Here is a 17,206-nt window from a genome sequence, read left to right as displayed (position 1 = left end):
TTTGAAGATGCAACCCTTTAAATATTGTGTGTGGCGGGGATGGGGGTACTCAGAAGCTAAGGGTTTGGTAGTTGAGTGAACCCAAACCTATGCCTGCCTTCCAGAAGGAGGCTCTCCTGCTCTACCAGGCAGAAGCTAGTCCTCTCCTGCTGGATGAGCATCACAAAGCCAATGTCTGCTAGAGGGAACCTGCTATGGCTGGCTTCTGCAAACTAACAGAGCTGCTTTGGTGGGTTCAGTCTCCTTTGTCTGGTCAGTTCAATCATCATTCTGCATGTCTCATTATGGACTGAAGCACAGATTATTTCTTCAGTCAATTTGTTTGCTAGTGCATGGTTGATTTATTCCTGTTGCTGGAAATGAGGATTAATTCCATCAAATCTAATGAGCACTTTCCTGACAAAGTATATAGACTGTGTTGGGGAAAGCTCCTTCTGTGTTCTGTAGTTTTCACAATGTGGAAACATGTATTTTTAGAGATAAACATAGAGGTACAGAAGTCACTGTTGGGAACCAAACTGCATAAGGGCTATGTAGCCATGTCAGGAAATCATGGATCCGGGCAGGAGAGGAAGTTATTAGAACTGAAATACAATAGCTGGGGTTTAAGATGAAGGCTCCAGTCCTGCAGTGGGGTTCACTCCATCCCCTGTGTCCACTCCAAGCTCTGTTGAGTTCTGCATGTAGCACCTCACAGGATCCAGACCTCCTCATACTGCACCATTCTGGCTTCCATTAATTTAAATATTTTTCCTCTTGTATATCCAACTCAAGAGAAAAAGCATCCATTTGCCTGAAGTTATACACATCCTCAAAATGAAAACTTCATATTGTCTCCAAATTGCATTGATGTTACTGGACTGTAGAGGGTCCCCTCATCCTATTTAATCACAAGTCCGGTGTTGGTTTGAGCATTGCTTCATGCCAGTGGCTAAGACTAGATTAGTATTTTTGTATTCAGTAAGATGAAGGTTTTTAGAGCTAGCTGAGTGTTGTCCTGATAAAAGCAAAACACGCCCACACAAAAGGCATTGTATATATTCACGTCATCTGACAGCACATTGTACCTGAAAAATATTAGGTGTGTTTAGACATTTTTGTTAATGAGCCACAATTATCTTCTCCATGAATGACAGCTACTCTAGGCGGCCATTTAGCACGTTAATATTAATCCCTAGTCTTCTACGCTCCCTGCTGTGCTGCAGCTGAGCGTTAACATCCCCTTGAAACCAGGGGAATGTTGGACTGTACCTGCACAGCTCACTCAACAGCTGAGCTGAGTTGTGCTTGGAGCAGGGAGCAGCTTGTCACAGCGTAGTTGACCCTTCAAGGGGAAAGACGCCTCAGCCCCAACTGTGACAGTTAAATCACCTCCCAAGGTAGAGAAAATGGGTCACGTGACCCAATTAGGCCTCTGGGATAAAAAATGGAGAGGCCTGGCTGGTGTGAGAGAGAAGACACCAGAAGAAGCAGCAAGCTATGAGAACTGGTGCTCACTGGAGAGCAGGAGCACCCACAAAGCAGCCCAGGAAAGACTGGAGAGAGCCTGAGAAGACCAAAAGCCACTGGGCCCCAGGACTCCTGTGTCAAGGAGTGGAATTTCTCTTGGACCATCTCAAACGCCCCGGGGCAGAGGGATGCAAGACTCCTAAACTAGTGAGACAAAGGGCTAGGACTGTGGGGCCAAAGGAGTTGTAGTTGATAAAAGAGTGAATAAATAAGATCCCACAGAAGGGAATCTTATTGTAAAGATTCTGGTCTTCAGACTCGAGCATTATTAACCATTGCAAAGAACCAAGAGGGAACTGAGGACATGGTACCTGCAGTGCCAACCTAGGGCACAAGGGGGAACTCTGGGATGGCACCAACCCATCCACACAGGTTGAGACTGTTACAGAGCTCCAAGTTCCAAATCCAAGATGCTTGGACATACTTTGTTGTAATCCATCAACTCCTTAAACCAAAGCAAAAGTAATAATGCACCAGGATCACTCACCGGACCCATCAGGAATCGACCGTACAAATGTTGGCAGCATTTTTACAGCAGCTGTTGGGTGTGCATCTCTATCCAGGCCCTTCACCATCTCTGCTTGGAAGCGTGTCATCACGTCAAGCAATATATCATCTGAAAGGCGCATGTGGTAAAGGAACCTGTCAACCTGAATCGGGACAGTCAGAATATTATTTATGATGAAATATCACCTAGGGAGCCTGGCCTAGGATCAGGACCCTATTGTGCTATGTATCACACACACACACACACTCTCCCCAAAAGATAGTCCCTGCCCCAAAGAGTTTACAATGTAAGTACAAAAGGGATGATTTATCTCTACTAGAAGTCACTAGAGCAGGATTTCTCTCACCATCATTAGTGTTCAGTTACACAGAAAATGCTTCCTATATACAACCACTAATCACAAGGGTTTTGTGCAGTGTCCTGAGCACAGAGTTTAGGACTAGGAACTCCTACATTCTAATCCCAAATCTGCCATTGACTTCTGAATGACCTTGGGTAACTCACTTCACTATTCTGCCTCAATTTACGTCTGTAAAATGGAGATGATTGTATGTACTTAACTGTCAGAGGTGGGAGAAAGAGTTAAATGTTTATAAAGTGCTTTGAAGTTAAGCATCCTACATACATGTAAAATGGGTATTTACCCTGATCCTCTGCTTCCATTAGATTTTCTATAACATTAGCTATAGTCATATGATATAGGGTTAGCCTGGTCCTGCCCCATTGAAACGAATAGCTAAATTTCCATTGACTTCAGTGTCAGAAGGAGGATGGCCTATATAAGAAATGCTTCAACCTATGAAATCTATTTGTAAAGACGTTTAACCCAGTATTAGTAAAATACTGTCACAAAAAATATTAGTTATTTGTCCATCAGAAAAGGTCTGGCCTGTTCAATGTAAGATCCCAAGTCTTGGAGTTACACTGCTCTAACCAGAAATCAGCTGTTTTGTGCAATTTTTTTCTCCTATATACATGTGTTTGGGCAACAAAGAACTGAATAGGAATAAAGACTTTAGCCATGTCTACATTACAGGGACTACAGCGGCACAGCTATAGCATTCTAACAATGCTGGCATAACCCTGTATTGTAGATGTTTTTCTGTTACTGCAGGAACACCATCTCCCTGAACGACAACAGCTAGATTGAAGAAAGCATTCTTCCCATTGACCTAGTTGCCACTACACCAGAAGTTAGGGTGGCATAGCTCATGGATATGGATTTTTCACTGAGCACCATAGTTATGTTGACCTACATTTTAAGCGTAGACCAGGACATTGTGTGACCTTAAGTCTCCTCACCCAGGACCAATTGATTCACCAATTCATGAGCCTCAAACAGTAGTAAAAAGTTACTTACACTTGAATAGATTTGTGAATCTTTCAGAAGAATTAGGTGTTACTGGTGCTATTAGCTTATCCCACATACCCAACTTTGCAAACTCCTCATCTCTCCCTATCACCAGCACCACTCTTTTTAAATGCTTACCTGGTCTCCTGTAGCTGCTCACATCCAGCCAAGCACACCTATATCTTTTGCCTATATTTGCTGCATGAGTGGTATGATCAAATCCTTACCAAGTATATAAGGGGGAAGTTTGTGGCTTTTAAAAAAAATCAGCCTTAAATTTTAATTAGCATAGGACTTTAAAAATTAGGAGAAACATTTTACTATGTGTATTTTAATTTCCCTCTGGTCTGCTGAATTATAATACATATTTTCTTATGAGTGCTGTACTGATGGCCTTTGTGTTGTTAGTCATCACATTTACCATTTTGACCACATTCAAATATTTCTACATTGCATATAGCAATGTTTACAGTTAAAGAAGGCCAAATATAGGTAACCCATCTGATGTTTGTGTACACACATACACACTTGCAGTTGTGAATGTTACAAGGAAGGTAGTTGTTCTTACTTTCACATTTATACCATTATACATATCTGAGTTTTCAGAGAAGGAAGATTATCCTTTGATCATTTGAAAGGATGCATCTATAAATGTCATCTCAATCCAACCTTCTATTGACTTTCCTTGTACACTTAATGTAGTTCTTTCTATGTAATACATAAACAGAACTTTCAGGCTGCAAAGTTAAGCACTAAAAAGTTAGGAAATGGTAAAATTAAGATCGTCTGCAACTTTAATTCAGTTCTCTTCTACACATGCATTATGATACCCTCTTTAATTACATGATCACATACTTTATTCATTCCCCATGGTCCCCTGCTTCATTTAGTGCAAATAATCGATGCTACTCACTTATAGTGTGTCTACACGTGAAATGCTACAGTGTTGTGCGGGTTTCTTTTCAGAACAAGGACTGATAGTTCAGACAGAGTGATCACTTTGTGAAAACACTTCACTTTCAAAAGATGAGCCTGGGAGCTTAAATTCATAACTCTGATAGACACTAAAAATCATGGACTGAGCAGAAACACTGGAATTATGGGTGTATACAACTATCCATAACCAACTAACCCCCTCTTCTTGTCCCACAACTGCAGATGTGTTAAGAGACCACTCTATCTTGAAAGGCAGGGTCGGCTCCAGGATTTTTGCCACCCCAAGCATTGGAAAAAAAAAAAGCCGTGATTGCGATCGGCGGCAGCTCCACAGCGCAGCTTTCTTCTTCGGCAGCAGATCCTTCCCTCCGAGAGGAACCGAGGGACCCACCACCGAATTGCCACCGAAGAGCCCAACGTGCTGCCCCTTCCCCTTGGCCACCCCAAGCACCTGCTTGCTGAGCAGGTGCCTGGAGCCGGCCCAGTTGAAAGGTCCCTTAAAATGTGGCTAAAGTAACTACTCATGCTAAACAACCTGTTCCACCTTGCATTTAACTCTGACCTTCAGAGTACCTATCCAAGACATGAAGAGGAGCTCTGTGTGCCCTGAAAGCTTGCCTCTCTCACCAACAGAAGTTGGTCCAATAAAAGATATTACCTCACCCACCTTGTCTCGTAAACATTAATAAATCTATCTTCACTTAACTCTTGTGAGGTAAAGCATTACCAGTCCCTATTATACAGATGGGAAACTCAGGCACAGTGAGATTAAGGTCAAGATTATACTAATTTCAGGTGCCCCAATATGAGATGCCTATGGCCTGACTTTTAGAATTGTATAGTACTATCTATGTTCGGAGCACAGCTCCCATTGACTTCAGTTTCAGCTGTGAATGTTCAGCAGTTCAGCAAATCAGATCTGATGGTCTCAAGTCAGGCACCCAGCAAATGAGGTGCACACATAGTTATTGGCCATCTATGAAGAGCTTGGTTTAAATAACTTGCCCAGCATAACACAGGAACTCTGTGGCACAGCCAGGGATAGAATTCTATTGTCTGGTGTGGCATTCAACAGCCTTAACCACGACACAGGCCCCTGTCTCCCTCCACTGTTCTGTCTCATTCCCTAGACATCTTTTGCAGTTTCTGCAGCAAATGAGATGGGGTCCTGCAGACAACAGCTTCATTCACTACACATCGCTAATTCATCCCAGAGCCCCATCCATCCTGTTCACTGAATGAGAACACAGTCTCTTGGAAAAAATAGTATGTGAGCACAATTAAAACTCTATGCATCATATTGACACCCACATGGATCCTTAACAAGGTTAGAATAATTAGAACCACTGCACAGATCTCTACCACCTGTCCTAACAGAGTAACTGAAAGCAGTAGTAGGTTGGCATCCTCTGTGTGGGGTAGTCATTAGAAGATGAGCCACATGCTTTGCCAGTGGAGTTCATAAATATTTGCTGACTGCAGAGGATTGCTGACTCACAAACCCTTGATATTATTCCAGATTCTAATGGGAGAGTGTTCTAGTGGTTACAGGTGCTTATGCCCCTCTCCTGCTCCATTTGCCCTCATCCCTCTGCCCCACCAGCCCCCGTTAGTGTTCCCACACCACTCAGCTCCCTATTCCAGTTCCCCTCCTTCACTCTACATACCACTCACCCCCCTGGTTGCTCACCACAGTCCCCACTCCCACGTCCACCATGCCTCCAGGCTAGGCACCCCATCCCTCTGCATTCCAATCAACTTGTATTGATTAGGAATCGGCATAAGAGAAACTAAAATAAGTCACACAAACCAAAATATGAGTATCTATCCAGGTGCTCACACTGGTTTGACATGAGTTCAATCCTTGAGGGGGCCAGTTGGGGATTGGTCCTGCTCTGGGCAGGGGGCTGGACTAGATGATCTCCTGAGGTCCCTTCCAACCCTAAAAACCTATGATTCTATGATTCTAACACAGCAAAGGAAAAAGAACAAGGAGTACTTGTGGCACATTAGAAATGAAATTTATTTGGGCATAAGCTTTCATGGACTAAAACCCACTTCATCAGACGCATGCAGTGGAAAATACAGTAGGAAGATATATATTCACAGAAAACATGAAAAAATGGATGTTGCCATACCAACTCTAACAAGACTAATCAATTAAAGTGGGCTATTATCAGCAAGAGAAAAAAAATTGTATTGATAATCGGATGAACTGCAGAACTGGAATTAATTTGCAAACTGGATACCATTAAATTAGGCTTGAATAAAGACTGGGAGTGGATGAGTCATTACACAAAGTAAAAACTATTTCCCATGCTAATTTTTCCCCTCCTGTTACTCACACCTTCTTGTCAACTGTTGGAAAAGGGCCATCCTGATTATCACTACCAAAAAGGTTTTTTTCTCCTGCTGATAATAGCCCAGCTTAATTGATTAGTCTCATTAGAGTTGGTATGGCAAGACCCATTTTTCATGTTCTCTGTGTATATATATCTTCCTACTGTATTTTCCACTGCATGCATCCGATGAAGTGGGCTGTAGCCCACGAAAGCTTATGCTCAAATAAATTTGTTAGTCTCTAAGGTGCCACAAGGACTCCTTGTTCTTTTTGCTAATACAGACTAATACGGCTACCTCTCTGAAACCTGACAGCAAAGGAAGAATCTGTCATTTGTTTATATAGATTCCCTTCTTTTGCAGCATCCCTTCCAATTCTGCCAAGGATTGATGGTTTGTAAGCTAAGCTGGTGCTGGCAACATGTTTCTGTGCTTGTGCAGAGCTGTCAGAGTGATGGCAGAGTATTACAAGCAGAAGTCTGTTTATACACAGAAAGGGCTTGGCAAAGCCATAGAGGATCAAGCTCCCTCCCACTCTGACATTTCCACCGTTCCTCGGCTCTCAGTAGGAGGAATCACTTTCAGGGTGAAGGTTCACTCTCCTCGCCCAGTCAAATCCAGGCTTTTCTGAACAGTCAATCAGCAAGTGTGTTAAGCCTTTCCCCACCCCTCTCCAGCTTCTAAAATTCATTTCCAGCTTACCTTGCTAAGTTACATATTTGTGCACCAGAGAGCTAAGCCACTGATTACAGCACAGGTGGATTGTACCCAAAGGCCATCTCAGCCTTGCCTGTGGCAGCATAACCATACGATTTAAATAGGACCTCGTGCTGTGAGGTGCTGAATGATGCCTGGAATGGTGAGCACTGGACCAATGGGAGCTGAGTGTGCTCTCCTCCTCAGAGGAGCAGGTCCATAGGGAACCAAAGGCTAATTTCTTTTCCATCTTTGGAGTTCTCTGTTTTAAACTGCAGCCCTACTTTAGCTGTCTGAGCTGTTTCCTGGCCATTGGCCATGAAAGGGGTTCAACAGTGGAGATTGGAGTGCTTGTACAGCAAGTTATGGTAAAGTAAGGGTGAGCCGCTAAGAGACAGTTTCATTTAAATGGGATTGGGGATAGATTGGCCTGTTCTATCGTCAGATACCGATATTTGGATGGACCATTTCTGGAAACTAAAATGACTCATTCACAGTCCCATTTAAAACCAATGAGCCAAAATTATCCAAAGCACAAGATGAAAACCCAGATAAGAAACAGGCAAATATATCAGGTGCAGCCAGGACCCTGGGAATAAATTTAGAAATTTATCATCTAAACGAGAGACCGCTGAAAACATTATATTGAAATATGTTTTAAGATAAAGAGAAAGGGCAAGTTCTCTAAGGCACTGCCATCTCTCTCTCTCACACACACACACACACTTTTCTCCAGAGAAGCTGATAAGTCTCTGACGGAACTATCTGAATAGTGATAAAAAAGTTATTACATCTCTTCTTTTGCAAAGGTCACCCCCTGATCATCAGCCGCCTTTAGAAAAAAAACCAATTAAGGTGTGTGTGTACGTGCTGGTTAGGCTTAATGTGTATTCTAGTTGCATTTTCTCTGGCTCACTTTGGACAATCACCTTGTTTAGCAGCAGACTGTGAACAAGCATAAACCCTTTAGGAGCATCTGCACTTAAGATAAGAGAGCTCTTCAAAACAAAACATTCCAGAAAAGCCAAGCACAGCCTCCTGTGATCTCTAAACTGCTTTACAACCAAAGCAAGGTCATATCATTAAGTGGTTTGATTATAAAGATAGGGACCTTCATAAGATCAGGAAAATCTCTATAGAAAGTAAAATTCTATCTAACCAGCTCCCTCTCATCCTATTGGACCAATACAGCCCTTGTATTCCGTGTCTTGCCTTTCCTGTGAAACTGTCATTGTAGCAGTGATGAGCTGAGGAGGGCTCTAGAGTCTCCCCACATCTTTGGTTAATGAAAAATCAGCTGTACCAGAGACAGCTTATATCTGGGCTCCATAAAAATACTTCCAAGTGGTTGGCTTTGATTGCAGCAAGTAGCAGGCTGCTTTTTTTTTTTTTAAATGTCACTCCCAGAAACTCGACAACAGCTTGACTCATTCATTAAAATTGTACATCAATAAACTCAGGGTATTTTCCAGGAAAAAAAATAAACAATTCCAGAAAACATGCTGTTCCAAGTGCCATTGCTTGTTTCCTTAGTTATGATCACGAAAAAATGTTGGAACACAAACTGAGGTTTATCACAGATCGAGGGGAAAATCTGAGATTTAGCGCTGCTTGTTATGATCTAGGCAGCATGTTACCCATTGCAATGTCCACTCATCCTCTTTCTAAAAGGAAGGCCATTGAGAGAGCACCCAGCAAGCCCTTCCAGCAGAAGGCACTCTATTTTTCGGGGGGGGGGGGGGGCGGAGATCCAACCTTGTTCTATTGCTGGAGTAGCCCAGAGTTGGGGCTTATGTCACTCATGGGGATCTTGGCTCATTTCCTCTTGCTCCTTTACTTAACAGCCCACTCTTGCTTCTGGTTTGCTCATGTATCTTAACAGCCATTCTTCCAGCTCATTAGCAAGAGTGGCAATGACAGGGCCCAAAGGGAGTCTAGTGTAGATCCCTCTTCGCCAGAAACAGGTGGCCAGAACATGAGGGTGCGGTGGTAGGTCAGGAGGTGGGAAATCAGGGGTTTAACAGAGATGCAGAAGACTAACTCAAGGAGTGTGCAGAGTGTGTAAGCGTTTTATGCTGCAGTGCCATGAGCCCACATACCAGCACTTTGCCAAGAGACTAGACTTCGCTATCTGCTGTGTGCCCGAGGCAGGGCACCATCAGCTAGTTTGTTCACACATCAAAAGCTGAAAGTCTGGTCTGTCTAGGACTTCAGGAGTTTACAAATCTGAGTTTTAATTAACAATAATCAAACATCTTGGCCGAGATTTTCAAAGCCAGCCAGAAGATCTGGACATAAAAACTTTCCCATTAAAACGAACAGGAGTTGTGTATCCAAATGCCCCTGGGTCCGATCCAAAGCCCACTGAGGACAATGGGTGTCTTTTCATTGGTTTCAGTGAACTTTGACTCAGACCCCTTCTCAGTTTTGAAAACCTCAACCTCATTGTCTAAATCAAAGTGACAATGCAACCAAACAAGAGGGTAAGTTTCTCATACTATGCTTCACTACAGCAGTATGCCGGAGAGCACTTTGTTCTTGAGCGTTTTTAAAAAGAAGCCTCAGAGCTAATATTGTAGTCTTCTCTTATTGAAGATTATTTACACATTCACTATATACAGAGTTTTGTTTCCTAGAGCTATTCTACGTTTATCAGATCTGAAGACTAAAGGAAAATAAGGACTGTTTTAAAGTCCAAAGATTTACCAACCCTTTGATCTCCACCTCTTTGCCAGGAGCATACTACACAGCATCCACACTCTTTTTTGCTCATACAGTAAAATAGTCTCTGCTCTCCTGTAACCCAAATCAATCCTACCAACAAATAAATTTGGACCTTACCTTTTTGATTTGATCTTCTTTTAGTTTTGTAAAATAAAAAGCTAATAAATGCACAGCAAACATTTTCTTGAAGCTTATTGGTGCCTCAGTGGTGACAGAGCTGCTGTGAATAATTAATTCCAAAGTGGCAGATCTTATTCATGAGCTAAGTATTAGAAAGACTTCAACAAAGCCATTTTCCCAGACTGAGATATTAGAGCTCCTGCGAAATCAAGTCCAGGACTTAATCCATTCAGTTTGGTTGGTTCAATGATTAAACTTTAGTCTGTCTCTCTCTCTTTCCCACCCCCAGCCAGTCCCTCCCTTCCCCTGGTACACACTTTATTGTCTAATAGTAAGCATCTGGCTAGCTGCCAAGGTGAAGGGGGGGGGGGAAAGATGCGTATTAGCCCATTCAGGAATTTTTACCACTTAACAATCCAGTTACTATGCAATGTTCTTTGCTTAACCCAGCACCATCTTGCGCAGCATTTGACAGACTTCCACAAGAATGTGACAAACACAAGCTGCTTCAATGAACTTTAGATCACTTAGAAAGTTATGCAGAGCTGTTGGAATTCAGGATGTTTCTTTCATCTGGTTAGCATTCCAGTTTTTGAGACAAATTGGTGTTTCTGAATCAGGTGTATATCACTTTCTGGTACACACAGCACATTATTCCCTGGGGCTAGTCTCAGTAAGCACTCACACTCACCCTGGCCAAGCAACATTTGCCCCAAGTTTTACCCCCTTACAATTCCCAACTTGCACACATCATTCTCCCTTTGTCCATTCTGCTTGCAGAGGCAATGCGTGGAGGGTGCAGGAATGGGGGGTCATGTACCCCCCTATTTCTGCCAGGGCTTATATGCCCTGCCCTGAACTCTGCTGCATACCACCAGAACCTTTAAATTGTACCCCTCCCCCTGCAATCAACAGGTATGTGTCATCTCTGGCTGCTTGTGATGACAAAATTGAAGACGTATGTGCTCAGAACTGCATATGCAAGAGAAAAATTTGGCCCATTTGGCAGCCGGACAATTTTAATATTAGACTCAGTCTTACTCAGAGAGAAATTCTATCATAATTTAAGGTGTGCAGCTCTCATTGAGAGAGGCATCTATTGACGTCAGGGCTGAATTTAACTATATCTCTAGCTTTTAACGTTTTTGTCAAATAAATACTAGAAACAAGAACAGAAAAGCCAACTGCAATGCAAAGAAGATAAGCATGCTGTAAATAAGAGTATTTCTAAACTAGACCTTTCACTTTAAATTGTGTTTGTTTGTTTTTTTAAAACACCTTGCCAGCCTGAGATCATGGTTCATTTCTCCCAGATTCATCTTTTAGTTAGTACTAACAAGACACACACACACACACACACACGACCTGTCTCTTTACTCATTATGTACTTCTCTCATTTGAGTTACAGTGCTGGCTGGCCAATTAAATTGAGAGCATCACCTTTTAAAGCTTCATTCTTCTTTGATCCAAAGCTCGTTGTGTGTCTAATACAGGTTTAATTTTCACTCTCTCATTAGGAATATAAATAAATGCCACATGAAAAGGGTCTCAAAGATTTTAATTACCAGACAAATTTTGTTAATCAAGTGGTATTTGTCGGTTTCATTCTGATAGCAAATTCAATCAATCACAGGCTTTCAGTGCATCCTTGCTTTGGATAAGTAGGAGGGTGAGGAAAGAAAGAAAATTACTGTTTCCATTCAACTGATTTTTCAACACACTAATAGCCATTAAAAATAAGAAACTGGCACTACTCTGGCCAGAGCAGTCTAGTGATATTAGCACAAATGACAACTGAGGCTCAAATGAATATACCAGCTTCAATTACCTGTGTCATGGTTTGTTACTTGTTCATACATATTAAATATAGCAGTGTTTTATCCAACAAGCCAATTACAATCCCTTCCTCCCACTTTCAGATCGTAAAGCATCACAACATGACTTATATATCTTTGTAATACTCCCTTTGCAGCCACATCCTGAGGAATTATGGAGTGTTCTAAGGCGGATGATCATCTCCAATCCAGCATGCAATTATCTTATAGTCAAAGACCATCAGGTAAGAGGCTCATAACCAGGACGGAGAGCTTTTAACAAAGGTGTGCATGCCTCGAAAAAAAAACCAACATCTGCCCCTACATCAATGGAAACACCTGTTAACACCAACCTCCCACAGGCAGGGGATGCTGGTGATGGTTCTGCTGCCTGCCAGCCTCTTACTCAGAGTGCTAAAGGCTCACACTCTCTGCTATGGGGAGCAGACGAAAGATTCTCCCACTGGAGATGTACAGCAGCATCTACAGCCTGCTGCCTCTGAGCAGACCCCCATAGGACAAAGCTTCTGGTGGAAAGAGAGGTCTGGTCCTAGGATAGGGGATAGCCACTTCCTCTTCCCTCAAATATGGTGGAGTGGGTTCATCCCACAGTGTCATCTCAGCACTCAAATGCCTTCCATGAAACTCCTTCAGTGGGATGTCATTTCCCCAGGGAAGCACCAAGGGTAGGTATTAACTCAGTTTCCCCTGGTGGCAATGCTGATGTAAGCCATAGCATGGAGAATGTGGATTCCAGTGCTCGCTCGCTCTCTCTTTGGTAGAGTATAGGGAAAAGGTGGTAAAATGCCAGGAATAGGTAGTTGAGGTAGGAGCTCAGGCTACTGGAGACGAAGAGTGTAGCTGTCGAGTACCTGGGGTGAGGACAAGCAGACTCACTAGCATATATTTTACATTTAAGACCAAAGAAAGCTCTATACAAATGAAAGCCTAAGTCTCCCTCAGTCATTCAGTAACCATTACAATTATTCCTTATTATTTAAGGAATAATTATTCTACTGCAGTCATGGCCAGTTTCCCCAATCAGGGTGAGAGACACTGCCCATGAACAGAGAGAGACAAGCCCTGCCCTGAAGAATTTACAATCTGAAGCCCCAACTCTATAATCACAACTCTGCATGGACCCAGGCCTCCAATCATATTGATCTAATTGCAGGATCAATACCTTCTGTTGGAGCCCAATGGATCACTACCGTTTCTCATTTGCCAATGAATACTTCCCCAAATTTGCTTTTCTCCAAATGCTCCTGTGTCCTAAATCTTACTACAAGTTTCAGATAAATCTCATTTGAAGTTTCTCAAATGATTGACAACTCAGCTATTTTTCGTATGTGGTACACACACACAAAAAAACTACAAAAAACTTTTTTAAAAAAATTAACACCTCCCCCCTTCCCTTAGTTTCATCTCAACAAAATACCACGTACGAATGAGCTCAAATCTGGGCAAAATAAATTTATTCAGTAGCTGCAGGACAGGCAAACTTTGATGGAAAAAAGTGACCTTTCTGAAGACTTTTTGGGCTTGGGGGCAATATTAAGTTTCTCCTGACTTGGTTTTACCAGGCATGACAACTCTTTCTAATAGCTTAATTTATTAAACATGTTCAAACTATTTTGATGTTATACCCCAATCATCCCTCCAGCACATTATTTTCTGACAAGGCGAGTTTTATTAGTTTATCTGGTGCACCGCTCTCCAAAGCAAATGCTCCATTTTCAGCTTCAGGAGTCCAATCTTAGTTGCACACTGGAGTTTAGCGATAACAGTATCAGGGAAGTGAACAGTCATCACTTGGCTTCACCCCATGTCAAATTCTAAAGCTCTCATTTAGATTTCAGTAAGTGGGAGATAAGTATGTATTTCACCTTCAGTACCATATTGGATATATGCATTTGTGGAGACAAACTGCACAAAGCTCAGTTTTGTCTAGGGTTCTCTTTAGACATAACCATTAGCAGCACCAGGCTGCAAAAATATAAGATAAAAAGTGCACTTAAGACATCATCAGAGAGATTGAAGAAAACACCTGGAAGCCCCTGTCCAGCAAGAGAGGGGGAAAAAAACCTGTCTTACCCTAACTTCTACACAACCTCCATTTCCTTTAAACAGTGTAAGAATTGAAAGGTCAAACTGGCTTAGGAACAGTGTTTTCAGAAACAAAAGTTGCTTAAAGTGGCTTTTCCAACTGAAGGTAAGTACTGTGTAAATTACAATTTACATTTTATCAGGGAATCAAGCTTTTATTCATTTAAAAGTGTAGGCTGAAAAGCGTGTTGAACTTTCAAAAATGTAGGAGCACACAGCACAGGCTCCAGGCACAAAAACACTAGACACAGGCCATTTGTAAGCGTTCTTGTTTTGTGCAAACTAGACCCGTTAAAAAATCTGTTCCTGGTGTAGCTTTGAAACATCAGTTTTGATCATACCATGTGAGACCAATTTGACAGCAATGTTAATTAGATCTAATGGCAACAGTGCCATTAGCTCAGAAGAAAAGAAAACTTTCTCTTATGAAAACCAGCCCTCGAAATGCCTGAATAAATTTCAGAGCTCTTACAACAGTTACTATGGAGTCACTATGGGAACAAGCAGTGAATTAAGCTGTAGTGCTAATCTCAGCAAAATACCAAAAGAATGCTGTAGAGTTACCTAGCTGTTTTCTCATTAGAAGGGGCTGTTGCTCAAACAAAGATTTCAGCTTACCCCAAGTACCCAAATGAAGCCTTTCCTTGCTAAAGATATACATTAAAAAGCAGCCTTGTGAACAATTAAAGGATAAACTGGTTATCAAAACATAACGGAAGCAGGGAGTATAGCAGGAATGTGGATTTTGTGTGTGACATACCCATGATGGTTGAGAGCAGGGAGGGGAGTGTCAGCATTATACAACATTGTTCTGAATTGAAGTTTAAAATTTGGACTGAAGGCTGTAGCCTAAAACTTGAAAAAGCATAGATTTGCAAGGGGTCAGAGAACTCCACAACAGCATACCAGGGGGTGCAGAACTGTCTTTATGAAGGTCAGTGGTTTTCACTCCTCACCATTGCACATCAAACACTCAATTTCTAACCGTTTTGAATTCAAGCCTCAGAGAGATCATCCTTTAAAAAAGAAAAAAAAAGAAAGAAAGAGAGAGAGTCCAGAGAAAGCCTTTGCCATAATCTGTCAGACAGCTGTTTAGCTTTGTAAATAAAATAAAGTTACATGAACTTAGAAACAATTACACACATTTCACAAGCCTAATCAAATACTTACCCTGGGGCTGGTACATATAATGCACTGGAAGTAACTAGTAAAAGAAACAGGTGCTTTCGAACTGCTACATGCTGACACAATGCCTGTTTCCATACAGGAGCTTGTGGATTCTGTTGTACTCAATATCAACTAGAGTTTAATACGATACAACGGGGTGCAAATGAAACCTTTAACCCAATCAGTGTAGGTTTGTATCCAGACATTTTAGAAAGTCAGAAGTCAGTTAAAAGAAAGTTCAAACTTGCTTTCAAGTTTTCAAAAATCGATGGGAAGAGCGCTAACATCCGAAAGTGCCACAACTCCTCTCCACAAAACAAACACAGCAAGAGAAGTAGTGTAGCTTCCTTCTCACAGCCATTACAACATGTCCCAGTGCTGACAATCACTTCTTTGGACAAAAGTCGTTTCAGCCTCTAAACACACTTGTTGGTGTCTTTGAAGAAAGGCCAGAGATCAAGACTGTCACCTTAAAATGATCCAAATCAAACTAATTTAGTTATCAGGGCTAGAATGCTGATGAGCATGTGAAATAGGGCAAGAGCATTCCCTTCCCTTCTACAAATTGTTTGAAATATCATGTAGTGATTAACTCCATTAAAAAAAAAAAAAAAAAAAACTGTGAAAACAGGTTTGTGCCGAGCTTAGCCAGATAACAACAAACTGAAAAAAGGTCAAACTAAACAGCCAATTTGCCAATTTTAAGCTAGCTGGGTAAACCTCTGTCGCATGTACAGAGGTCATGGATGTCTAAGTGCACTGCACTGCACTGCACATTGCACTCTCTCAATTTTTAGTTAATCTAGAATAATGTATATTACTTCCTCCTCCAACAATTAAGAATTATGAAGGATGAACTTGAAATTAAACAAGAAATAAAATACATTATAACACATAGAAGAACAGAGCCCACTTTGGCTACCTCTACACTGGGGGCTGGGAGTATGATTCCCAGCTCATGTAGGCATACTCGCATTAGCTCTCACTGAGCTAGCGTGCCAAAATAGTAGCTGTATTTACAGTATTTTATACTGTACATGGTAGCACAAGCAGTGGCAGCAGGGACTATCGACCCTGAATATGTACCCACAGGGCCCCAGCAGGTTTGCACAGAGGGCAACTCGCAGCTGCCCATGCTACCACAGCTACACTATTATTTTTAGCACATTAACTCAATGGGAGCCCCTGGCTCCAAGCATAGCCATCGCCTTTCATGATGGGAATATAAAAAATGTTGGGGAAAATATACAGACTTTTGATTGTACTCAAAGTAAAGACACAGCATTAAGAAAGCAATCTGGGGAATTTACAGCTAGCACCACAAAACCACCTATTCACAACGTCGTATTTTTACAGTATAACATTTTTGGCTTTGGTAATAGGTAATAAAGGTAATACTTGGATATACACCAATCTCCTAGAACTGGAAGGGACCTTGAAAGGTCATTGAGTCCAGCCCCCTGCCTTCACTAGCAGGACCAATTTTTGCCCCAGATTCCTAAGTGGCCCCCTCAAGGATTGAACTCACAACCCTGGGTTTAACAGGCCAATGCTCAAATCACTGAGCTATCCTTCTCCTCCTGAATAAGATTGTGTCTAACTTTCCCCCATGGTAAAAATAATTTTTTTAATATATCAATTTTTTCCCTAGAAGCCATCAGATAGAAAGAACTTAAAAGGGCTATGACCTTTCCTCCAGAATTTCTGAGAGAGAGAAATACTGTAAATTGCCCACATCTAGGACATTAACAGATCAATGCTTTCCACCTGATTACTTCACATTTTCAGGGAAGGCAAAGGTTGAAAGGCATGAGATTCTAATCTGATTTCCTGTGAAGTGGTACATTACCATTTATAGCACTTATCTGTTGAACTATGTACTATATGAAGGTGTGGAATGATTAGCGAATTCATTACTAAGGAAATACACCTGAC

General features: G+C 41.8%; 1 protein-coding gene across 1 annotated transcript in view; it reads right to left on the bottom strand.

Moving 5' to 3' along the window:
* The window catches only part of HKDC1 (hexokinase domain containing 1), a 47,975-nt gene extending 37,572 nt beyond the window's left edge, over positions 1-10,403 (bottom strand). Inside the window, exons 1-2 of the mRNA XM_050959337.1 lie at positions 10,182-10,403; positions 1,997-2,159 (exon numbers count right to left, since the gene is read on the bottom strand). Of these exons, the coding sequence (XP_050815294.1) occupies positions 1,997-2,159; positions 10,182-10,244 (226 nt within the window). The 5' untranslated portion in view covers positions 10,245-10,403. The remainder of the gene's footprint in view (positions 1-1,996; positions 2,160-10,181) is intronic.
* Positions 10,404-17,206: the final 6,803 nt, after the last annotated feature.

Source organism: Gopherus flavomarginatus, chromosome 6, assembly GCF_025201925.1.
Source record: "Gopherus flavomarginatus isolate rGopFla2 chromosome 6, rGopFla2.mat.asm, whole genome shotgun sequence".
NCBI lineage: Eukaryota > Metazoa > Chordata > Testudines > Testudinidae > Gopherus > Gopherus flavomarginatus.
The sequence above is the reverse complement of the archived record's forward strand: the minus strand, read 5'-3'. Positions and strand labels throughout refer to the sequence as shown.